Below are 25,218 nucleotides of genomic sequence, written 5' to 3' on the forward strand. Positions count from 1 at the left end.
CAGTCCTGCCAGGACATCTGAAATATCAGTGGGCACATTGCCTCAGGCAGGGTTCCCACATGCAGAAACACTACAGCAACACTGAAGCAAAGCTCTAACACCAAGGGAGGTAAGGCCTGAGGATGGAAACTGTATCTAACCTAAACAGGTCTTTAAAATGACATATCTAAGGCAGTCAGATAATTGTGTTGTTTGCAACCCTCAGCAGATACTAAAAGCCAAAAGCTTGCCGTCACACTTTCAACATGGGAATTGAAACACTCTCTGCAAACTTCAGGTCAAAGAAACAAAACACAACAACAACAACAACAAGTCTCACTCTAAGGTAATTAACCAATAAAAACATATGAAATACTCTACTGGACCAGGTTAATGGTCCATTAGCCCAGTTCCCTGTCTCTGACAGCAGCATTAGGAGATGTTATTTAAGGAGAGTGCATGTGCCTGGCCACTTTGGGTGGTTCATTCTCCTTGTAACCTCCAGCATCCAGAGTCACAGTGCTGGGTACGTTAGCAGGAATGACCCTGCTGAGTCCTGTTAGTATCTGTGTTTGGACCTGCTGTCCAAGAATGCATCTAGTCTCTTTTTGAATCTGCCAGTACTGTCCACCTCCACAGCCTCCCGTGGCAGCAAGCTCCAGAAGTTCACTGCCTGTTCTGCGTTCACTGTATCCACTGCCTTGGTGATTTTGGAAGCCTTGGCTGTGTCTCTCCCTGAGCCTTCTCCTCTCCAAACTGGAGAGACCAGCCTCCTCAGTCTCTCCTCGTAGGGCAGATGCTCCATGCCCACGATCATGTTAGTTGTCCTTCTCTGGACCTTCTCTAACTCCATGGCTTCCTCCCTGAGATGCTGAGACCAGACCCGCACACAGCACTGAAGGTGTGTGCGTATAGGATCGACATAATCCCAAATGACATTGTCCACTTTGCTCTCCGTCTCCTTGCTGGTGATATATTTTGTTGGCTTTTCTGACCACTGCTGCACACTGGGACCATGATTTTGAGAGCTCTCAGTACTGACTCCAAGACCTTTCTGGAATTGTAATTGCCAGTCGCATGTTCAGTATCGTGTAGCAGGGTTCAGATGATTTTTCCCTAGAGGCATTACTTTGCAGTTATCTACACAGAGGCTCATCTGCCATCTTTTGCCCACGAACTCAGTCTCAGCATTGACACATCATTTGGCTACTTGAAAGAGTTTCACTCTTAGACTTGCAAGTTTCACTGCACGCTTCCCTCTCCAGTCCATTGATGAAGACAGAGGGTGAAACAGGTCCCAGGACCAAACCCTAGGAACCCCACTGCTGACTGCTTCATCCTGAAAAGTGACATTTAAATCCCACCCTTTGCTTCCTCCCTTTAACAAGCTTTCAAGTGATAAAGAAATCTTTCATCCAATTCTTAGTTTCATTAATAGGCTTGATGTGAAACCTTGTCTAAAGCTTTTTGGAAAATCCAGATATATTTTGTCCACCAGATCTCCCCCCTCCAGAGGTTTGTTAACACTTTGTACAGCTCTCTCAGATCAGCAAAGCAAGTTTCCCTTTGCAAAAGCCATGCTGATTCTTTCCCAACAGACTGTGCTTATCTTCATGCTCAGTGACCTTATCCTTTATTAATTACAGATATCACCATCATATGAAGGGTGTCTGTAGCTTCTTGGATCCCTTCTGCAACCCTTCTGGTGGATGGGCCTCACGTTGGCAACCCCCAGTCCTCTGGCACTGTGGCAGCTTGCAACGGCAGGCTTCACACCTCAGCCAGAAATTCTGCAATTTCACATCTAAACTCACCCAGGCTTTCCTGCAAGTCCTAGTTTAAACACTCCTCCATGACCTGTCAGTTCTCAGAACCAGCAGCCTGGCTCTGTTTGAATCAGCTGCAGCTGGTCTCTCTTGTCCAGATTCCTCCTGCCCCCAAAGTTCCCCCCATTCCTCACATGTCTGAACCCCCCTCTCTGCACCACCATGATCCATGCACCCAGGTGCCAGGCCCTTGGCCCCGCGCGTGCAATGGGCAATGTTGCAAGGATGCCACCACAGAGGTCCTGGGCTCCATCCTTTCGCCCTGAGTAACGCTTGCATGAAGCTCTTGGACAACATTGTCCCTTTAGAACATTATAAAAATAGCACAAGCCAGGCAACACCATGCCCCTGCACACTCCCGTCGGTGCGCATATCCTTCAGCTGCTTTTAGTGCGGACGCCTGCCACCTCCTGCCTCTCCCAAGCTAGAGCACTGCACCCTGTCATCCCTGCTTGAGCCCTCTAGCACACAGCTGAAGGAGGGCAGGTCCTTTAGGAGGCATCCAGTCTCAGTGACTATAGTTCTGCTACGTGCAGAAGCCATGCTTGCCGTTCCCTTGCAATGCACGCTCAGATTTTGCAGGCCCTCTATGCCATGCTATCATCATAACATTTTTTTGGATGAGTTAAGTGTAATCACATCAAAGTCCTTTTTGCAGGCAATATATTCCAGAACACTAGGTTCCTCACTGCATGGCAACCCTATATTCTTTTTCTGCAGGAACACCTATGCATTTAGTTGTATCTAATGCACAGACAAGTCTGTATCCCAAGGCAAAGGGGTCTGATATCACCAAGAAAAATTCAGGATGCTTCCAAGCGTAGGCCAGCATCTCACAAGGAGCAGCCACCGCAGGCACGGCAAGCAGGAGGGCTGAACTGCAGCTTGGCTTAATCTGACTGCCCCGGCACGCTGTGGCAAGCACAAAGTCATGAAGCTCCAGGGCTGTATCTGGGTGTGTTTCCCTCTTTATTCAGCCTGGATCATATTCAAGAGGGTCGATGTTGGGTTTTGCTCTCAAGAATGCCGTGAATAACGACGGCTCCTGGTCTGAGTGCCTGAGTGACTTAATGGGCCCAAGTACGTAATTCGCTGCTGGGAAGGGAGTTTAGGTGCCTTTGTCTCAATAGATAGAACAAGTTAGAGTTGGCAGGGTTCAGAAATAAGCAACTAAAATTCTGGAAAGACTTCTATATGAGAATAAAGTAGAAAGACTAGACTGTGTCACTGCAAAAGTCAATCAGAGGTAAACCTTGGAAAGGAAATTAAAACAAATAAGGAAAAGCTCTTCAGCCGTACAGAAAAAAAAAGAACACAGACAAAAGAAGTGAGGTGCTATGTGGTGAGAATGGTGTAAAGATAGTCTAAAAATTAAATTAATACTTTGCCTTGGTTCGTGATAAGAATGCAATACAAAGGTTGAATGGCTAATGGAGATGAGACTATGGAAATCAACACACACAAAGTGCAAGCAAACCTTGGAGCGTTTATTGTACTCAGGCAGGGTACTGGACAATCTTCAGCTCAGATTTCTAAAAGAGCCGACACGTGACAGCACTGGACCAGTAGGCAAGTATTTTAAATGAATTTATCAAGTCAGGGAAGGGTACTGTGTTACTCGGTGTTACTGCATCTGTTTTAAGGAGGGGAAAATTGATACAGGCAACAAAAAAACTTCAGTAGCAGCCAAAGCACTAAAGCAGCCAGTGCGGGACCTAAAATTGTCCGCGGACACAAATGACACAGGGAACATTTTCCCAACAGGTACAAGGGTAATTTAACAACTATGGGAACGCCAAAAACAAGTCTGAGAAGGTGACGGCTCGCAACGAGGAGGGCAGACATCACGGCGTCTGCAATTTTCAATGAGCAAAGGGCTTTGTACAGAAAACTGACGCCGTGCCAGGGATTCCAGATTGAAGACGAACTATATTGCTCCAGTGAGCCTGGAGTACAGAATTAAAGAAGCGAAAGTGTGAAAAACTACACAGAAGAAGGCAGGAGGAGAGAATCACGCATAAGGCACATATGCCTGATCACAGTTTTGGGCAAACCTCAGCTCAAGAAGCAATGCTGCCCACCAACACCTAAGCTTACCTGTTCATCGTCAGCGGCAGGCAATAACTGAAGCCCTTCCGAATGAAGTTCAGTGGTGGTGTGGGGAAAACGAGAAATGATCACAACCCCAGGCTCCGGAGGAGCAGCGCGCGACCCAAGCCTTGCTTCTCCCTGCACATCGGCCACGCTCGCATCCCGCCGCGGCGTGGGGCTCGGCAGTGCTGCCGGGAGAGGCCGTTCCTTGACCGAGGGATGCCYGAGCCCCCGAGCATCCCTGGGGTGGCCTGGTTCCGTGCTGGCCAAACTTGCTCGGCTCTGCTTGGCCGCTCGCCCATCACGTATAAACAAACGCGCTTGCTTGCGTTTACAGAAACAGCCACGGTATAAGATGGGTAAATGAATCACTGCAGAAAAAGCCTCCCCAAACCCGCTCTGAGGCAGATATTTATGCGGACTATGAATTTTAGGGTCTGTTTCAGGATTCTGACTGAGAAGAGTCATCACCAGCTCGGTGCAGTGAAATGCAGGAACGTGCATCACCTCCTGACGACACGTTTGGGAAACAAGGGCCTGTACTCGGTTTCGAATACGCACGTGGTGCCATGCAGACGGCTTCCAGGTAATCCCGTGGGGGCAAGGATCGGTGAGTGACTGAAGGAGAAGGGGAACGAAGCCAAAGTAAAGCTCTCCATACAGTTAAGACCTAGACTATGACAGAATTTATGGCAGCCGGATTTAGTAGCCTGTCATTTATAAACAAATATACAAGTACAAAACCCTTATTTTTCTAATCCCTACTACCAAGCAAAATGAGAATTCATTTCCTCTGAAGCACTAACTTCCACCTCTTTGTTTCACTGCTAACACCAATATAAAATATTAGCTTTCTATCACACGGGTTTTTAAAAGCATTATGTCTACTCAAAGAATATATTGCTATTGCATTTTTCCTTCACCTTGCCTCATTTCAAAAATTCTGGTCCATTTTAACTGAAATGGAGGTAGAAGCAATGAAAAGACTTGGAAATTTCAGACTGGGAGACATTTCAACAGAAAGATTAAAAAATAGCTAAAAAATTCTTCACTACAAGCAGTCTAGCTCAGTAAATGCCACTGGCGAGACTGCTACCCACTGAAAAGTAATAGCTCTATAAAAAGGAAACAAAACCACTTTACAACAGCTGAGATTGCTACCCAGTGTCAGCAATGCTGAATTCATGGCAATATTAGCAATTTCTTGCCAAGCTATAAAGTTTGGTCCTATGTGGGGTGCAGATATCGCAGCTAGGGAGCCCTATAAAGACGTGCAATAAATACCACATCATTAAAATGGCAATGATAGCATGCTAATTGCTTCAGCCCAGGGTCACTCCATATGGCTTATGCCAGAAAGCCCGGGGGTCCCGGATGCCTTTGGCGGTATCGCAGGGAGGCTTCTGTATCCTGACTGTGAGCCGCGTAAGCATGAAACCAAGACATAAAAGTCTCAAAACATGAGATATTCGGGGCCGAAGCCCGGCTTGATGAGCGAGGAGTAACCAGACTGCCCTGCCAAGGGTGCCCGGCGAGGGCCGGCGCTTCCCCAACGCGCCTGCAGCTGGTTTTCTGCCGTGAGACTTTGGTAATGTGGATGGTGGTGCTGCCGGTGAGCATCGCCCCTGCTGCATGGGGTGGAGTGAAGCCCCACCAGCACCTCCGTGCTAACCATGCGAGCGGTTTACGAACCTGGCTGCGTGCAGGGATGGGAAGTGCTGAAAAGCTTTGAAGAAAGGTTGGTGTCTGGGATGGCGCAGGGTGCTCGATGCTCTCTAGTCCCTGCTTGGCCAAGACTTGAGCATGCTGGACCCACCTCTTCGACTGGAGCATGTTATGGCCACGGCTGGCCGTGCTCTTACCCAACCAGATTAGCGCTCGCTGGAGGACACCAAGACTGGACATCTCATGATGCTCATGATGGATAATGTGGCGAAACAACAGCAGGTCCCTAGAAATGGCAATTCGAAGTCCGCTCTGCACAGTTTTCATCACCAGTGAGTGGCAGGACTAACCAGAAGGCAGAAGAAGAAGTTTTGATAAACCAAAAAAGAATCTGAGGAATATTCAAGAGAGATTACCCAGCGCTGGTACCCCAGCCGCGGCTGCCCTGCTCTGCGTTTCACGGGTACCCGACCCGCACAGCCCGTGGCCGGGAGCACCGCAGCCGAATCGCCTGCTGTGCAAACAGTTCCTTCCTCGTGCAGCTTGTTGTTTTGCTGCTCGGTCCCTGCTTCTTTTTGCTGTGAGTCAGCCCTGCAGCCAGGGTCACAGCTTTTCATACTCCGGACCGGCCAAGCCGAAATCATCGACTGAGTTGCCCGCCCTTGCTGCACCGCGGCGTCCCCGTGCCTCGCCAGGGCGCTGGGCGCAGCGGCGTCTCCGGAGGGAGAGCAGCCCCGAGGAGCGCATCCTTCAACGCTGATCGGACACCTCACCGCTCGGCCGCTTGTCTACCATCAATAAATAAACGCGTACCTGTTCGCGTTTACAGAAACAGCTACGCTATGAGAAATGAGTGAATCACGCTGGGAGAGGGCATTTCCAGGAACGGGTTCCTCCACCTTGCTCCGGAACAGACTATATCAGTTTTATGGCTTCTCCAAACCAACATCGCGTTAAATCACGTTGTCCTCGTTCAATCCTGTTTCTGCAGTAACAGCCCCGTTGCTTCCGATGTCGCAGCGTTCACCCCTGCCCGCGGCCCCGCGCCCTGCGCAGCCCCCGTCAAAACAGGCTGCCCGGGAACGCTCACGACGTTCAGGCAAGACTCTGCTGCTGGCTGGCGCAAAGGCAGCGGATTTCTTCACGGCTGCTCGCTGTCCTCGCTCTTGCATCGCCAAAGAGCCTCTTTAATTTGGGGCTGAAGCCGCAGAGAGGCAAAGCCTCCCCTGAGCTGCCTGCAACAACATCGAGGCTCCTTCCCTGCATTAACACAGAAAGTCAGGCAGCGGCTACAGAGGAGCGGCGAGGAACACGGTGCTGAAACGGCAGAGATGGTGCTAGGGATCGCAGGCAACACCACAGGTTGAGATACACACGAGGCCAAAGACGAAGGAGGAAAAGTTACCGCAACGGGGCCAAGGACATCACCTACCCTCTGAGACAGCCGGGGGACTCTGCAAAGTATATCGGGGACTGGAGTGAAAAACAGCGATTCTGCCATCTCCTGTAATTCAGGAGCGCAGTCGGGAGGAAGCGTTAACACGCTTCCCAATGCGAAGCAGCCGGAAATCACAGGTGGAAGACGCTGGAGACGAGCAAAGAATTATTTTACTGAGATATCTGGGAGAAGCAGCTGGATGGACAGAGAACATTTCGGTAGGGCTCCGCAGGGCTCGCGCATACACGCTGCTCCGCCAGGAGCCCAGGACACCCCGGAGCCACCTCCAGGACACGCGGCTCCCGGAGACAGCATCCTCCTCGCCCGACAGCTGACAGCACAAACCACAAGAAATAAAGCCAAGGGAGTCTCATAGCCTAATTGGGCGTGAAGGAAAAAGCTTTTCCTTCTAGTAGTCTTAAACATCACCGTCCAATTTCACTGACTGTTCTACTGCCTCTGTTGACAAACCCTGCCATCCTCCTCCTCCTCCTCCTCCGAGCTGCCCAGGCCATCGCCGCTCTGCTCACACAGACCTGCCCTCAGCAGCTCTGCTGCCTGTTTCGAAGCTCCGGTATGTGTCTTTTATTAAGTTAGGGCTACCAGTATTGCACACTCCAGCCAGATAAAAATGTCGCAGTGAGTGACAGAATAGCATTGTCATAGTATTGGCATTATTTTCTATCTCATTTTCTACATTCTGATGCTTTGTTCTGTATTTTAACGAGTGACTCCTCATAAAAGAGCAGAGATTTTTCATGGCGGTGCTGACAAGGAAGCCTGTGGGACTGCAGTTAATTTAAAATCCAGTAGAACGTAGAAGCTGTCTGAATTTCTTCCTTGCAGTATGCATTGCCCTTATTTATCAACAACATTTTTCATCAGCCTTTGAAGTCTTCCAGTTTACTCTAGTATAAAACAACTAAATCAGGGATCAGTAATGAAGAGGAGTCATGCCAGGGAGGCACAAAGACCAGCCCTGAATGCTTTGCAATTGCTCCCGAATCCCAGGCTGTCCTGAATTACAAACTTGGAGGAAGTTGGGAGCTGCTGCCTGGCAGAGAGGCAATGTGCTACCAATTGCGTGTTCCTTGCTAGCAGGCATCCCCGCAAGGAAGCGGCGCTGCCTCCCACCGAGCCCAGGGCTAAGCGGGAGTCAGGAGACATGCCAATGCCAAGATTAACCTGCGCCTTGGGTAAAAATACAGACTGGCATGCTTCATTGAAAGGCTGTCAACCTGACCTAAATAACAATGTGATTTTTTTTTGCTATATTGTTGTCATTTCACTATTCATTTTTATTGCAGATAATTTCTTCTCTCTTAGACAATTTAAAGTTCATGACATTTCTCTGCATTATACCCGTAACTGCTTATTTTCTATATTAACCTCATATGAGTGGAAACCTACCGAAAGCTCTCAAAAACCCTTGAATGTTAGCTCTGGCCAGTGGCCCGCTTTACTTTGCTATTATGCTGATATGTTTTCTCACTCCCTTCTCCTGTCTGGCCTTTGCTCCTCATCTGCCATTCATCTTGCTGTTCCCAGCCTTGTACTATCATAAAGATCAAAAAGTTGTACGGGAAAAAACTCTCTAATGCACTATTTGTATATCGTTGTAACAGTTATAATGTCATATTTCAATGTTTTGGACTGGTGAAACTGAAATCCCCTTCTAATAAAATCCCACTAGAGTTTAAGACCCTTCTCCCCCATACTTAGCCACTACCACCTAAAAGCAAATATGTTGTGTAACCACTTTGCTGCTTGCCATCACATTATTCACTCTGCTCAGCAGGATACATTTTCTCTTCCCAAACCTGTATTTGTCCTGCCAGTTTAGTGTAAGAGGTCAGTAAAGGAATTTTCCTTCAGGCTGCTTTTTATTGTGCCTATTGTGCTTGGACGTTCACCATGGCTGAAGACTTCAGATACTGCAAGAACACAAATTCTTTTGGTAAGATAAGATGATGTCAGATAAGACAGCTTTACTTTGCTCGTAGCGGCTCATGTTGTCTTCCCTAAATCCAGATTCCCATTTCCAGTGGTTCCTTCACTCTCAGGTAGCTTCCTAGACCTGCTCATGTAGCTACACTATCTTATTGATGGTCTCCTCTTCTTCCAAAGGTCCTGTCTTGTGCAGGTCTGGTAGGATTGTTGAACAGATCCCATATTGTCCTTAAGGATCTCATTGCCTTTTTGATGAATTTCAGTTATCTTTTTGAAATTCCTCTTCTAAAGTTGGCACTGCAAGTGTTTTCAGTGTCTCTCCTTCCTCAAGATGCTGAGCCTAGTAAAACTGTTGTCATTCACTATTCCATGTTTTCTGAAACGCAGTTATTTCTGGAACTCTGTATATAGCATATGCAACATGAACATAACGTGCAAACAAACCCAGTGCAGCCTTTCCTCTCATGTACGCTGGAGGCAGGTATTCCCTGGGATGGTCATTTAAGGCACCACGAGCCAGTCTCCGCAGAACTTGTGGACCAGGACATTCAACCATTGGGCACACACCATAAATCTCATTAAAGAGAAGTAGCTGTCCTCGTGGCCAGTCTCCTCTGTCCCCCAGAGCTGGGCTCCACCAGCATCCTGTATCTGTGCCCTCAGGCTTTGGGATTTGTCACTGCTCCAGCTCTTCTGTATTGCTTTATCCGTTCAAACTTCATCTCCTCAGACTCCACAAAACCTTCCCGAATACTGCTCCACCCATCCTGGATCTAATCTCCTCTTCTACATCTCAAATCAGACTTCAAGCTAGCCTGTTGTTTCTCCTTGTTCTACCAAGTTTCAGTAATGCCCACCACGTCAAGGCCTTCCTCCACTGCCAGATGCTGCAGTTCACCCAGAACAAACTAGTTCTCCACGAAGGTCCTATAAACTCTGCGGCACTTCAGAAATTCTGTAGTATAGTTTGAAGATATGAAATTCAATATTTTAAACAATAGAATATGTAAAAGCCTATCAAAATGTTTTGTTATTTATTCTGATGGTGACTTCTGTTTATTTTACAATCTACATGCATTGCTTGCTCTCATTGTACTGCTGCAGATTTTTGTATTTGTCTTGTAAAAATCTCTAGGAAGAAAGCTGGAGCTATTGTCACGTGGAATGGCCTTTCAATCCTGGAGGCAGGACAGGTATTTGTACCCTAGTAGAGGTAAGTGCTCTGCTGGGTGTCTCAGCTCATTTGACCTAGTCCCATTTTAATTTTGCCCAACTAAAATAAATATTCCTGAAGCTTCACTGGTATCATAAATTGACAGCATATATTTTTATGGGAACTTTGAAGCAAACAGAATAAGCTATTTGAGAGACAAACATGCCTAGCATGGAGGTAATCTCTCTTGAATATTCCTCAGATTCTTTTTTGGTTTATCGAAACTTAAAAGGCATTTGGCCTAGTTACTTCAAATGTGTTTTGTTTTGCATGGTGGACAGCAGCACGTCTTTGAGCAGTTTTGTGGCATGAGTGGTTATCTACATGTTTAAGGTGAGATTCTGTCCTGAAAAAAAAAAGACTGCAGGAACAGGAGTTCCTCCACTGGCAGCACTTCTTCTACGAAGCGTGGGTGGTGGGAAGCGGCTCTGCTCCGCAGCCCAGATGTTCAGCGCCTGCACAGTCTGCACTGGGTCATGGTGGGAGCAGAAGAGCTGCTGTGCCACCAGGGCCGGCGAGCCAGGACCGGGACGAGAGCCCGGCGGCCAGGGCAGCAGCCCATGGACAAAGCACAGTCCCACGGACCCAAACAAGAAGCAGAGCAGTCCATGACCCAGGGATCACCCGACAAGTCCATAGCCACGAGGCAGGTCCCAGGACAAGCCCCTACAACGTAGCTCAGCCAGGACCAAGGGTGAGGTCCTTTGCTTAAAAGCAGCTCCGGAGCGAAGGGGGGAAGCCCCCGGCGAGGCTCCCCACAACTCTCCTGTCTCACCCTTTCCCAGAGCCCCGTCCCAGGCTGCAGCCGCACCACATCAGGGTTGGCCTCGCACAGAGGAGCCACACCTTTGGCAAGGGGCAGATCCTGCAGCCACGCGGAGGGGTAAGAGATGAGGGCTTCCACCTGCTTTACTGACAAGTTTTTGGAGCCTGCTCTTCTCCTTTAAGTAGGACAGTTGGACCAGATGATCTCCAGACATCCCTTCCACCTTAAGTTATTTTACGATTCTGTAATTCCTTTGCAAAGACCCATTATTCCCTGCATAAGGTGTCCAATCTGACAACTGGCAACTCATGGTCCTCCTCACCTCACATTTCCCCAAGGAGCACTGTCATTCTGACTCTTTATTGGTCTTTGATCCCAGAACAAGGAGTTATCCTGGAGCAAAAGATCCCTTACTTATTTCTCCACTGTCTCACCCCAAAATCAAACATCATATCAGAAATGTCAGGCTTGACACTGGTGTTGCTGTACTACTCTCAGTGCCATCAGCTATGCTGCAAACGGTGCAAAAGCCACTTTAAACACACTGGTGACCCTAAAAGCACCCAGAGAAGTGGGTGGCCTTTGCACCATCTACCATCAGGTCCATCCTCCAAACCCCAGAGAATTATTTCTGAGATGCTCCGATAAGGGGACCTAGGCTACAGCTGAGAAGCAGAGGGGAATCAAAATTAACAGCTGGTGCCAATCTGAAAAACTAGGCACAGAGGGTAGAATGAAACAAATTGTAGTAATTTCTTCTCAAATCCCTAGTGCAAGTAGAACAAATCAAATGAATCTAACTCTTTCAAAAGTCAGGAAGCTAAAACAAAACATCTGAGGCTTTAAATAAATAAATAAACCAGTAAGTTAGCTTTTAGGGCAAAGATCTCATTCACATTGCTGAGGGAAAAAAAGGCTTTGGGAATAGTGAATCAGTTCATATTGTTAAAAGCAATAATAATAAAAAAAAAAGATTGGGACAAGGCATTTATTTTGTTAAACCCCCCAAGGAAAGGTCAAGAATATTAAAAATAAAATCCCCAGGTTCTGGTTGATGGAATAACTGCACTTTTAGCAATTTTAGAAGGATATTTGCTCAAGGCAGCAAGTGCCAAGAATCTTCAGGAGAGGTGCTAGAAAAGGATGCTCTCTTCATTTATTTGCAGCTGAAGAACATTGAGCTCAATACAGTTTTTATGAAGAGCTCTGAACAGTATTCTGCACTAGGCTCTCCGTCAGCGCACCAGCCAATTATACATTAGTAACTCACACTTCCTTTTGCAGAGATCCTCACGGACAGGACCAAAGGAGAAGACATTTCAGAAAGCGGGGAGGATAACCAATGCCTTCCTCTGCACACATCCTCCTCTTCAAGAACATGCTATGGGCAGCTATCAGACAAAATACAGGGCTAGGTAGAGTTCTGTTTTGACCCAGCACAGTGGGTCTTATGTTACGTCTCCCCCTGCCCCTGATGCCAGCTTATAGGACTTAGGGATAATAACAGACTGTATTTATCCAGAGAGCTAACGGGAAAGGATCAGGACGACTGTCCACAGTCATGACAACCTCTTTCTATAGAGAAGGTGCTGAAAATAGCCACAGAAGCTCTTTTAGCACTTTGATTCCAAGTGGCTGAAAATGTGAAGGCAGAGCTAACTTTTGCAGGAACGATCATGAAAAGATAAGCGTTCACATTTCTTAGGAGGAAAAAGAGAAAGACCAACAAAATACAAGCAATGGACTTTGAGGTCGACTTCTATACATTCTTGAACACTGGAGGCAAGATTTCACCAAAAGTCAGCACAGGGGTGGACCAGATGACCTCCAGTGGTCCCTTTCGATCCAAATTACATGGTTCCATGACAGGGAAGGCTAAGGAAAACAGCAGCTTTTCAGAGAGAACGCACTAATGACACAAGCACGACCTATCCTGACATGGAGGACGTATAATTAGTGAAGTAAGAAACCAGCTAAGTCATAAGGTCATCACTGACTTCAAACACAGCACAGAAACTGGAAAAAAAGGAGTGATTGCTATGGGCAGATATAAAGGAATAGCATAAGCATACAGGAACAAAAACCCAAAAGGCACAGGCACAAGAGGAGATGCTACTATGGGAAGAAGCAAGTAAAGCAAGAAATCATTCTGTAAATACACTGAGAGCAAGAAAATGATCACAGAAATTGCTGGTACTTGGTGCTCTTTTGGCTTCTCACACTGTCATGTTCCTGCAGCCAGCTTGGGAAATATGACTGTGCTCAAACTACAGCAGAGTGGGAGAACGACTGGTTGGATAAACCATCCGACGCCTTGCTGTCAAAATGGATGGAAGCGTTGAGGGATTATGGGAAAGTCTGTCCTGGATCAGTGTTTCCATAAGCAAAACAAATGATGGACTGGAGAAGACCCTCACCAAATCTACAGGCAATACAAAGAGACTGCAAAAAACTCCAAAGAACAGGGATAGAATTTAAATGAATCTTGATAAGCTGAAGGTACTAAATCTACGCAGGAATCATCAATTGCACAAGAATTCAGACAGAGAAATACTGGTTACGTAGTTGGTTTTGAGGGAAGAAAGTGGAGGCTATCACAAGCTGAATGTGAGTCACACATCACACCGTTTCATAAAATGTAACATCGTGAACTATCAGAACTACAGCCTGAAAAACACACGGCGTAATTCTGCTGCTGTGCTCGGCGGCTCCGCTCTGTTTTGTTCTGTGCGCAACGCTGCCGGAAAGCAGGGGGCTGGCTGGAGAGAAGTAATGGAGTGAGGGCTTGGAAACCAGACCTTTGCGGAAAGACGGCGGAATGGAGGTTAATAGCCTAAAGAGGAGATGACGCTGAGGAAAGCACGATAAGCAATCTTCAGTATGCACAAGACTGCTGCAGGGGGGAAGGGAATAAGCTGTTCACCATAACCGTACCGAATAAAACACAGCAAACAAACTGCAGAAAAAAATCTTCAGATCAGAGGCTGGAAAACTTTGTAGGGATACAGACAGAGGGACCCGGTACGAGGGAAATGCTGCAGCGCCTCCGTCACGGGGCTTCCGCAGAACGATCCCTGTGCGGGTGTTAGACCCTTTGCACGGGTCCTCTCTGGACCCCCGATCGATCCGGCTCAGGACAGTCTTCCTCGAGCAGACCAGGCTCCCTACGACACTACTGCAGGACCGATGTGCTAAAACGCCGAAAGCAGACGCTGCAGTTCTGGCCAAAGACACGTTGGTCTCCTGCTTTGGTGATTATTGCAAAATAAAAACTGAAAATAGGGCTTGGCCTCTCCTGCTCTTGGGACATGAAAACGTTTCTAGTAATACCTGCTTGTCTGACCCATAAGTACTTACACGTATTCGAGCCAAAAGGATGACCAGACAGTCATTCCCAGTATCAGGCTCACTCACGCAGTACTCAGCAGAAAAAAATCCCTCTTCTTTTCCTTTGTTTATGTATGTCAGAATCCCAGCAGCTCTCCTAGTTATTTGCATTAATTCTTACCATATGGCTAACATTTACGTTCTAACACGGGGCTGGCCGCTCTGCAGCAGACGTCTTTGCAGACATACAGAGCCACCAAAATTATGAGCACGGCTGAAGTCTCGAGAGCGACAAGAGCAAATAACCAGTCCTACTTCTAGCGCCGCTGAACACCAGCGCGCAGGTTACCCGCTGGTTAGCCCATGGGCCCCCAGGGTGCTCGTACACGGCATTACTGGGAAAATGAGACGTTAATGACAGGCTAACTTTCATCCAAATTTTGCTTGCCATCCTGAATATACGCAAAAAAGATTAGAATTTTGCTGGCAGTTTTCTTCCTCAGAACGGAGAATTTTGGGGTGTGCATTACAGACACTAAACTTTTTTTGGTATTTACCCTGGTAAAAATCTGATCCAGAAACAATTTTTTGCAATATTTTTCAAGGAAGATGTGAGAGAAGTTCACATGTTTATGGACGTTTTGACAAGCATCGCAAAGGGAAGGCTTGCTCATTTAAAAAGAAAACGTCGCTCGGACCTGAGCATTCAGGTGAGACGGGGATCATCACCACACCGCTGCTCCTCAGCCCTGGGGGAAACAAAAGCTCTTATCGAACTTAGGGCGAACACACTGGGAACCAACCGGGGAGGCGATAAGGCCAAACGAGGGAAAGAAATACCGGATCAAACAAAATACCTCTGTTAATTAGCTGCTCTAAGCACGTGCTAGTGCACAGATCCATGCCGAAAGACAACGCCGCGGAGAGGGCTGGCCACGGGCGGGCGCTGCCTGCGGGCCTGCGCCATCGCGGTACTGGGAAGCACTGGGAAACGGAAACACTGCCAAAGGCTGCTCCGGTGGGACCCGCTCGTGGGAACGTGGAGGTTGGCAATGTGGCCGGCAGCGCTCCGGAGGCAAACGCGGGGCTCCTGGCCCACCGAGCAGAGCCGGGCGTCCCTGCCCTGTCCTGCATCGTGGGGACGCCCACGCGGGACGCGGCATTGCTGGGGACACCCTTGCGGGATGCGGCACTGCTGGGGACGCCCACGTGGGACGCGGCACTGCTGGGGACGCCCTTGCGGGATGCGGCACTTCTGGGGACGCCCACGTGGGACGCGGCACTGCTGGGGACGCCCACGTGGGACGCGGCACCATAGGGTCACCCACATGGGATGCGGCACTGCTGGGGACACCCACGCAGGACGCCGCATTGCTGGGGACACCCACGTGGGATGCAGCACTGCTGGGGATGCCCACGTGGGACGCGGCACTGCTGGGGACGCCCATGCAGGACGTGGCATTGCTGGGGACACCCACGTGGGATGCAGCACTGCTGGGGACACCCATGCAGGACGTGGCATTGCTGGGGACACCCACATGGGATGCGACACTGCTGGGGACGCCCACGCGGGACGCGGCACTGCTGGGGACGCCCCGGCCGAGGCATTGCAGGAGCCCTTCGGAGCGAGGATAGGGGAGCCTGCGTGCAGGAGGTGCTTCTGACCTCGCTCATGGGCCGGTCCGTGTGCTGCGACTCCACCACCTCTCTCCAGGCTGCTCCCGAGGCCACGCTGCACGGCACTGCCCTGCAGCACAGCGGCAGCGTGCGACACGCACCACCGCAGCGGTCAGTCCTGCGCGGGAATGTCGCTTTTACGCGAGCACTGCTCACCCCTCCTGGCAGCTGAATCTCCTGTCCACCACACAGGCGGCCTGAGGGGACACGGGACTGCGGTTACAGGGCTCCAACCCCACCACCTGGTTCAACAGCCATTGCTTCTTCCTTCCTTTGACTTATCAGGGGTCACATTTGTTTTTCTCGCATCACTGAGACCACCTCCCTACGATCCTGACAGCTCCAAACTTGCCAGGGTGTAGAAGACATCAAGCATGTAGGTAGCACGTACGTGAATTTCATTTCCCCCAATCTCAATGCAAAGAATTTCATAACCTTCCTATCCCTACAAAAATATACAAGTATCTCAAAATAGCTGAATAAAATGAACTACGTAAAACTATAAAAGCATATGGCTAGGAATAACAAAGTCACTTCCAGCAATCCTGTCCAACCTTGCACAAGGAGGAGACAGACAGAACAAAATGGGGGCAGACGCTCACCCCAAAAGCACTTGGCAATAGGACCAAAGAAGCAACTGCCTTCCCGGCGCTCTTTCCAGGTATTTGCAGTGCTTGTAAGGCAGCGCACCTGAGCCGAGATGGACGGCACGGCGAGCAGCCTTCACACCCGGGTTCAGCACAAAACAGGTCAACCCGTGCTCAAATACTAGCTAAGGCAGCCACCGAGGAGGTCTGTACGCCAAGTCAAAGAGGAGCCCAGAGCCTGCAGCAGCATCAGACCTCTCTGCCACTTGATAGGCTTCCCCAGGCCTGCCCTCTGCCCCGCCTGGCCACTGGGTGCCCCAAGCAACTCCGAGAATACTTCCAGAAGTGGCTGATGACAACCCCTCCGCCCCAGTATCGTTTTACTCGTGCCAACCTCCTGATGCTTTTACAATCATACTGTGTTTCTGGTTTTAACAAGTTCCTGAGGCAGCAAATTCCAGAACTAAATACAGACTGGAGAAAAAACATTGTTTCTTACTGGTTTTGACTTTGCCTGCCATTAATTTCACTGCATGTTCCTTTCTTTTTGTGCCATGAAACAGGCAGAGGTTCCCTATTTCCCTCTTCTCAGCCATTCAGTATTTTCAATATTTTTAACGTATTTCCTCTTATTCATCTTGTTTCTAAGGTAACAATCCTGTTCTTCTAAGTCTCTCTTCAAAGCAAAGATTTTTTTCATTCCTGATTGTTTTCATTGCATCTTTCTGAAACCCTTTAACTCACACCATTCTCGCTGACCTGTAGTGCCCAGTCCGGTATGCGGCACTCAGAGGTGTCACCATTGATTTGGACCAAGGTATTAGACTATTTTCCGTATTATCATCCATCACACTCTTTAGGCAACCTAATATCATTGCAATTTGTACTGAAGCTGCACATTGAACAGAGGTCTCCACTGAGCTGTTTAGAAAACATCCTGCAACTTACCCTGAGTTAAACTGTTAATTAAGAATCCTACCAGGTGCTTGAGCAGTTCAAGTTTCTCCCCTCTAGTAGCTATTTTGCATTTATTTTCATTATTTTTTATTCACTATCATGTTTCTTTCTCCCAAAACTCTTTAGATTGCCCCAAAGGGCCTCAAAGCTGTTTCTGGTATGGAGTTAATGTAAATAGCTGTCATCTGCAGACTGGTTCTTCACTGCTCAAATCCATTTCATAGCCATTAGCAAACACAGCAATAACCCCAAACCTGGTACCCGCTCTTCAAGCTCCTGCTCTAACCTTATGGTATTACAGGGCTTCTCTTCAGCCCTTTCTGAGTAGATGTTTATTTTTCACCAGTCTAGACTATGGTTAGTCTCACCTCTCTACTAGCAGAGCAATTAAAAAAGCAAAACCTGAATCTGGTTGTTACCAAAGGGACCCTCCAAAATGAACGCTCTCAAGCAACGCTTCTCCAGGGACGGTCTTTGTTCGGAGATTAGTAGCAGTCATCCTTCTCAATCAGAAAGGGCGTTTATGCCTTTGCTTCTCCGCAAACCTTCCCCTTTGCAAAGATAGCCGCTAGCTGTGACAAGTGGGCGTCAGCTCTGCAGTTTGCATTTCACAAGGCACCGCTCATTGCAACTCTGCGAAACGCAACGAAAACTTTCCCATACTACCAAAAGCAGCAGCAGGAGCTATCTGCCTGGACACTGCACATCTGCGATGGAGTCTCCACGCTCCTTGACGGGTACAATGACAGTTTCCATCAAATATTTCCAGACCCAAAGGATTTCTGGGGTCTACACAACAACGCAGCTACACATACGCGTACACGTAGAGAGAAGGTGGTGACTGCCACCCGCACGTCAGTTCGGACATATTAGGTGTTGGCTGATCTGCAATATGCCACCTCAGAGTATTAGTTTTCAAGATGCATTCATTGTCATAGCAACAACAAACGCAACATGGAACTGATGCACTTACCAGTTTTCAGCTGCACAAAATGAGACCGAGGGTTAGGGAGAAGGTAAAGGAAAACAACCCCTGCTGTGCTTGCTCTGAGAGCCAGAGGGTAGCGGTGCCCCCAGTTCTCCAGACAGCCCCTGCTTAGGGAGATGCACTGTGTTGGACCCCACCAGCCTTCCCAGTTGCCACCCGAGGCCCTGTGGTCCCCAGGAGCTGCCCACGGCAGCCCGGAGACCCGGGGGCTCCTGGGGATGCCAACGCACGGGTGACGGCCGTGCTGCCACCCGCTGGGCCCGCCCCAACGCTGGGTGCCAGGAGCAGCAGCAAGTCCCGCTGAAGAGGAGAGGGGTCTGGCAGAGCAGCCCGGCACCCCCTGGCCCCCGCGGGAGCCCCACGGACCCTCCCCGCTCGCAGGAGCTGCTGCCCGCGCCGCCGCTCCGGGGAGCCGCGGGGCAGCGCGGCAGCGTCGCTCCCACTTCCCCGGCGCGCCGCTTACCTGGCCTTGCTGCGGCTGCTCCTGCGGAGCGTGGGCAGGTCAGCCTCTTCTTCCTGCACGCGCTGCAGAGACGGGGAGCGGCTGTGGGCGCTGCGGACGCTCGCCAGGCTGCCGTCCCCCGCTCCCACCCCCACGGCCGCTTCCTGCATCTGCACCAGCAGCTGTGGGGGCAGGCTGCGGAGCGAGGGCACCGGCGAGTAGGACGCCCGGCTCTCCGCCTTCAAGTTGTTGTCGCTGGCCGAACGCTGCAGCATGCGCGGGGAGGAGAGGCCGCCTGCACCGAGGATCCGTCGCCGCTTCGTGTAGCTGGGAGTTTCTCTGAAAGGCACTGCAAAAGAACCAGAGAGAGTCGCATTAGCCACTGGATGCACAGCACAGCGTCAGCGTTGGCCAGTCCTGCCTGGGAAGGAAAATGGGCAACAAAGCCCGGGAAAACACACAGGGCTGGGAAGGGAGAGCAAACGCTTCCTGGAGAGAACAGGACCGCCAGAATGGACAAGGAAGCAGCTCCATCCGCTGCCAGCTCCTGTCCTGGCAGCTGGGACACTGGAGCCACACTGTTCTCCTTCCATGAAAGAGCTGCCTTGCACCTTTGGAAGTGGCACACGGGTAAGGGAAGAGCATGGTTTGGCCAGACACACGGTTTGGGGCTGCCACCACCCCAACAACACAGGTGGTAGGTGAAGTCCAAGTTGCAGAGCATCAGGGTTGGGAGAACTTGGAAGCTGTGGCGTGGGAAGCACCAAGACTCCTGCGGGAGGAGGATGGCAATCGGTGCGAAGGGAGGGCAGCCAGAGGACCGAGGGGAGGGCGCGTGGAGCCACCAGCGGGACCCCTTCCAGCTGGGCATCTCTAATCGCCACCCTGGTTCACAAGTGGCGACAGATACGCTGACACTGCCGCTGGCAGCTGCTCTGGCCTCTGCTTACTCTTCTGTTTTGAAAGCACAGTAGGCCTAAATCTGTAGCTTTAGGCATGTGCCAATGCAAGCCTCAAAAATGTAATGCACAGAATAAAACAACAGCTACTCCCTGCCCTACCTGACCCTTTACTTAACCCTTAGAAGTGTCCAGAAGAAATGGACCTCACAAAGTCCTCTAAAGATGGAAATTCCTGTCTCTGCCAACCATCCTGCAGATGGAGAAAGAGTGGGAATTGCGACCCTCGCCTAGTCACAGAGAGGAACGCTCTGCTGCAGTGAGGACACAGGCACGCCGCGGAGCCGAGCATGCAGACAGCAGAAGCACTGCAGACCCTAGGAGAGGAAAGATGTCTTCTCCTATATGGTGTTTAATGAATTCATCTCCAACCTGAAGCTTAACGTGCCTAAAGATTGTCCGCTGTTTGTGGCAACCTCCACCGGGGAACCCAGAGCGGACGACACCCAGCCCGTTTCTAGCACAAACGGTGGCGAAAGCAACAGGACAGTTAAAACACGCCATGCAACGCGGTGCAAAGCTCTCCCGCGCTCTCGCTGGAGGGCACGCTCGAGCAGCGCGTGGTCCTGCTCCGAGGGACCCTCGGCCCCGTCAGCGCCCGCGTGCCTCCCGGCTGCGGTTCCTCGCACAGGAGCTTGCCCCGATGCGCCAGGACACGAGCAAACCCCGAGCACTGTCCGACTAGCGCACCAGCAGGTTTCGGAGGAGGGGACCAGCCAGGCACCTGGGCAGGACATTGCCTGGCGCTGAGGGAGATCTCTTGAAACTTTCCAGCTGTGCCACACGATCAAACTCAGAATACTTTCCAGAGGCATATTTTAGGTTCAAAGTACAAGAATTTCAGGCTCCTGTAAATCTCCTTGTTGCCATAGCAACTCAATGCATTTGTTCTCTGGTGACTTTTAACCACGCGGTGCTGGAATTTCTCTCGGCAGTGTCAGCACTCCCTGCGGCGACTCAGCCCAGCTCCGCAGCCTCCGGTGACCAGCGCCAGGACCGGAGCAGGGCTCCTCCCTGTCCACCTGCCCAGAGCTCAGTGCTCTCCTCCTCCAAGCCACCCCAACATGAAAAACTGGCCGAAATGGTAACCCGGAGACCACAAGAGAGATGGCAGACGGAGAGGAGCAAGGCCAGGGCCAGGGACGCGGCGCAGTCCCCCGGGCGAGACATGCTGCAGACTCAGATGTGTGGGAGTTTGCAGGACTGCAGCACGCAGGACTTTAATTTATTGCCGGTTCTATTAGCGCAGTACACTCGAGGGGAAGCCAAAGTCAGGGCTAATTACTGCCATTTCTAAGGCAACTCTGAATATGCTCGGCTGACAAGGATTGCCTGCCTGAGTTCCTGTGCCATCCAGATATATGCTAGACCTCCGTGAGATATTTAGCTTTCTACTGTACCGCTTCTCACAGAAAACCATTTTAAAAAAATCAGAGAAGCAAATATTAAGTGGATACACGTCTTAGCAACTGACAGGTTTAAAAATTATTAGAAATTGTAAGCAAGCACTGGAAACACAAGGATGTTTCTCACAAGTCTCAAAGATCTGTTTTCAAGCTAAGACAATTCACTAACATTAAGCATGGTTCTTGAAAAAATATAGAATTACTTTTAGTAAAAGCAGCGCTGAATGCTGAATAGTGCTGAAAACAAAACAGTCAGTGGCCTGAATTCCTCTCCAGTCTGAAGCCCAAAGCTTCAGACATATTGTCCAAATGAGCACATCCACAGCGCGCTTCTAGTGACCAAAACCAAAGATTAAGCAGAGCACTCGCAGGACTGCAACCCGAGGAGCGCTGTGTGCTTGCGGTGGCAGTCAACTGAACGCGAGCTCAGCGCAGTTCTGCAGGGAACAGACACAACCGGATCCCGTTACGTATAAGCTGGCAAATAACGAAGAGCCAGAGAGACGTAGCCTCAACAGCGCTCTACCAAGCGGCAACCTTACAGCTGAAGAACGTGCCAAGTTTGGATCCGCACCTTGTTAGAATTTTGACAGACGGGAAATATTCAGCAAGAAAATATTCAAGATCTAGAAAAATCTGCCGGGCTTGTTCTTCCCTCCAGCGCTGGAAGAAGCCAGATGCAGCAGTCGGCCCTTTCCGGAGAGCCGGTGCCACCGGTGCTCAGCACCGACAGCTCGGGCACAGTCCGCACTGCGCTCCCTCCTACGTGCATGTGACCCTGGTCGTTACTCCGAGGAGGCACGAACGACTGTTCAAAGCGTAAGAAGTATCCGTAGGCGCAGCCAGACCTCAGCCGGTACTGGTCGGGCTCATCACTCTTCTGGTCTTGACTGGGCTTACCACCATTGCTCTTGGCGCCAAACCGAGAAACAAGGAAGGACAAAAACAAGAGTACAGTGATGAAAAGGTCAGAGAGCAGGAATTTGGCTGGAGCCGGCTTTTATTGTGTTTTATAAATTCATCCTTAGTTTCTTGATGTTAATTACTTAGGGAAAAAAATCATATTTTGAACTGATCACACACAAACTTACTGTAAAATAATCCTGTTGGAGAGTTACTTTTACCAATCTGATTTCAACTGAACTGGACCTGGCAGGACTTGGCCAGAGCCATGTGATGGGCATAGTCCTTCAAGAAATAATTCCACAAACATTTCGGGGATAATTTGGAACAACCTGGAGAACAATGTTAGCGTTGAAGACAAGAAAAAAAACAAAGAAGAAAAAAAAAAAGTGGTGATTTATCTTGCAAGGGAAGGAAGATGCGCACGTAACAGGAGATGCTTTCGGTCTGTGCTAGATGTCCTCTGCCCCTAGTTGTCTTAGCTTGACCGAAAGGCAGGAAGCCTGTCTCAGTCCCTCCTCTCCCCAGCGCAACGAGCATGGAGAGCAAACCGGGGAAGCGTCGAACGTGTACAGGGTCAGGTTCAGAGAGGGGGGATACGGCCTGGTGCACAGCGAGACATTTACGGCAAGCGCCAGTTATTAGGCAATATGATGCAAACTGGTTGCTCAAGGGCTCCCTGGTAAAAGGGAAGTTACTTTATAATTCTAGACACAGGTCAGGGTAAGTGCTTTAATTAGCCTGTCAAATGAATCACTTGGTCACCTGTTTTCACATACTGCACAAGAGTAATCGTTACCTTACACACTCAAAGTTCACCTCCGCAACGAAATTATAGCATCCACTTTAAAAACAAAGAAAAACATTCCCTCTGTCTCAGATTCACACCAGAGAAGACGAGCAAAGGAGCTTGAGAAAGGAGCCCAGGACCCCTCTGCTACTCACTAACCCAGTTATAATATCATCAAGTTTAAGGGTCCCTGAGGCACAACATAACGTAACATTTACAAGAGTAAATGAGAAGGTATCCTGGTCACATAGAAGGTTGTAAAGCCAAAGTTTCCTGAGTATTAAACTCCAGGAGCATACTGAGATATTAGTATTACAGTTGCAAAGACAGACTCTTGAAAGACAGGAAACAGCTGCGCTATCTGTACAATTTTAATTTGGCCTCCGGTGCACAACAACTGCATAGAAGCTGAGACTAAACCAGCCTATTTCCTTTGCCAAAATGGGATTTAGGGGCAAGAGGGTGACATGGGTCCAGCGAATGAATCAAAAAGCCTACTTTCCCGTGCTCGTACAGGGCAAGACTTTCAGCTGACATATTCAGAGCGAGAAGTTCCCTAGGCACTCAGGTGTCCAAACGCACTGCTGTACGCTGACCGAAGCGGCCAGCACCTAGGACCTGGGCGCCTACTTTGGCACGAAGAGAGGAGTTCAGAAAGCGTCAGGAAAGGGCTGAGGAGCCTCAGTTCAAAAGCACAGTCTGTGGAAATCTTGCCTGCCCTGACTTCAGCTCTCAGCATCCAGGGCGCTTTTGGAGCCTGGACCACCCCGGGGCCCCGGGACGTGCTCGGGAGGCCCATTTCAGGGGCTACACTGCACAGCCAGGAGGGCAACTGGACCAAGATCAGACACTTCTACATAGAGGTTAGAGATCTAAAGATGACAATAAGTGCCCTGGAAAGCCTGGCTTTAAGTGAGAACACTGACACAGCAGACATCCCGGCAGCTTCGCAGGAGGAGGACAGTTACAGCTTGTATGAGTGATATAGGACTTCTCTCCCCAGATGGCCCAGAGCTTTTCCAAAGCCTTCATCTAAGCACAGCCTTATGTCCAGCTCGTCTGGAAGCTCTGCCCCTTGGATACAGCAGAAGCCTGGGTCTGCTCTGAAGGCAGAATTTAGATATAGCCAGAAAGATACAACCACGTTCTCAGCCGGGACCTGCAACGAGATGGAGACAGCAAGGGACACAAAAGTTGCTGCAGGAGAAGATTCTCTTCGCCCATAGCCAGATGGCAGAGGACAGACCAGATATCCACGTGGTGTCAGAGGTCGGCTGGGCAAGTCTGTAAAACGGACCCTGAAGTGAATAAGGAACCAGTGGAGGCAGTCCGGTGTTGATGGGCACACCTACACGCATGAGAAAGTCCAGCAGGAAACCAGCATTTGACACAGGCAACGGTCACAAGGACAGCAAAGGCACCCGGCACGTGCCCGGGGGCTGCAGCCGACAGAAAATCAAGGCCACCTTGCACACAGGGCGATGGTACGGGCAGGCTCTCCAAAGGAAAACGCACCTGCTGCACTGACAGCAGGGACCGGCGCCGCGCTGGGAACTCTCCAGGCATCGGTTTTATTGCCTTTTTAACGTTGCCTCTGAGCCCTTTCCTAGGAGAAGTAAACAAGGGACCAACAACCCTCCCATGGGATTTCCTCTTTATTTCTCTCCCCAAGGCACCACCACGTGTTCAAAAGCAAGAATCTTGGAGAAACCCCGTGCTGTCTGTGGGAGACCAAGAGAAGACAAGAGCTTCCCAGGGGGGCTGAACACGCTGAGCTGACTGAGATCCCTTGCTCTGAGCAGCCCGTCAGAGGTCTCGGCTCCCTCCCAGGGAGACCCGCATGAACGAGCCACGTCCTCACGACAGGCCGACCACATCTGTGCAGCTGCGGCCAGGTCTCCGGGACGTGCAGCCGTCCTAGGCCCACCCGATGCTCTGGACACACAGGAGGAGCCTCTCTTCCCATGCCGCTTCGCGGGGCGCCAGCGAGAGGGCTGCGATCCTGCCTCCATCGCCGGCTGTAACCGAGGGCCACCACCGCAAGCGCAGCAGCGTGGCCTCATTCCATTAAAAAAAGTAGGTCACTGTCAGCTTTACGGAGCTAAGTCCTCTCCTGCCTTACAGTTCAAACGCACATTGAGCAAGGTGGCCTTGTCCCGCTCCCTGTAGGTCCCCTGAGCGGGTGCTCCCCAGCACAGACCTCAGGACCCTGCCTCCTCCCTGCCCTCCACCACCGCAGCAGGAGCCGGGAGGG

At 50.1% G+C, this 25,218-nt stretch overlaps 1 protein-coding gene across 1 annotated transcript in view; it reads right to left on the minus strand.

Annotated features, from left to right (window-relative positions):
• Nucleotides 1-25,218, minus strand: part of SHANK3 (SH3 and multiple ankyrin repeat domains 3) — a 341,151-nt gene that overhangs the window by 236,773 nt on the left and 79,160 nt on the right. The window contains exon 11 of the mRNA XM_026071167.1: nt 18,928-19,255. Coding sequence (XP_025926952.1) covers nt 18,928-19,255 — 328 coding nt within the window. The remainder of the gene's footprint in view (nt 1-18,927; nt 19,256-25,218) is intronic.

The sequence above is a fragment of the Apteryx rowi genome, unplaced genomic scaffold (genome assembly GCF_003343035.1).
Source record: "Apteryx rowi isolate R43461 unplaced genomic scaffold, aptRow1 scaffold_322, whole genome shotgun sequence".
Classification (NCBI taxonomy): domain Eukaryota; kingdom Metazoa; phylum Chordata; class Aves; order Apterygiformes; family Apterygidae; genus Apteryx; species Apteryx rowi.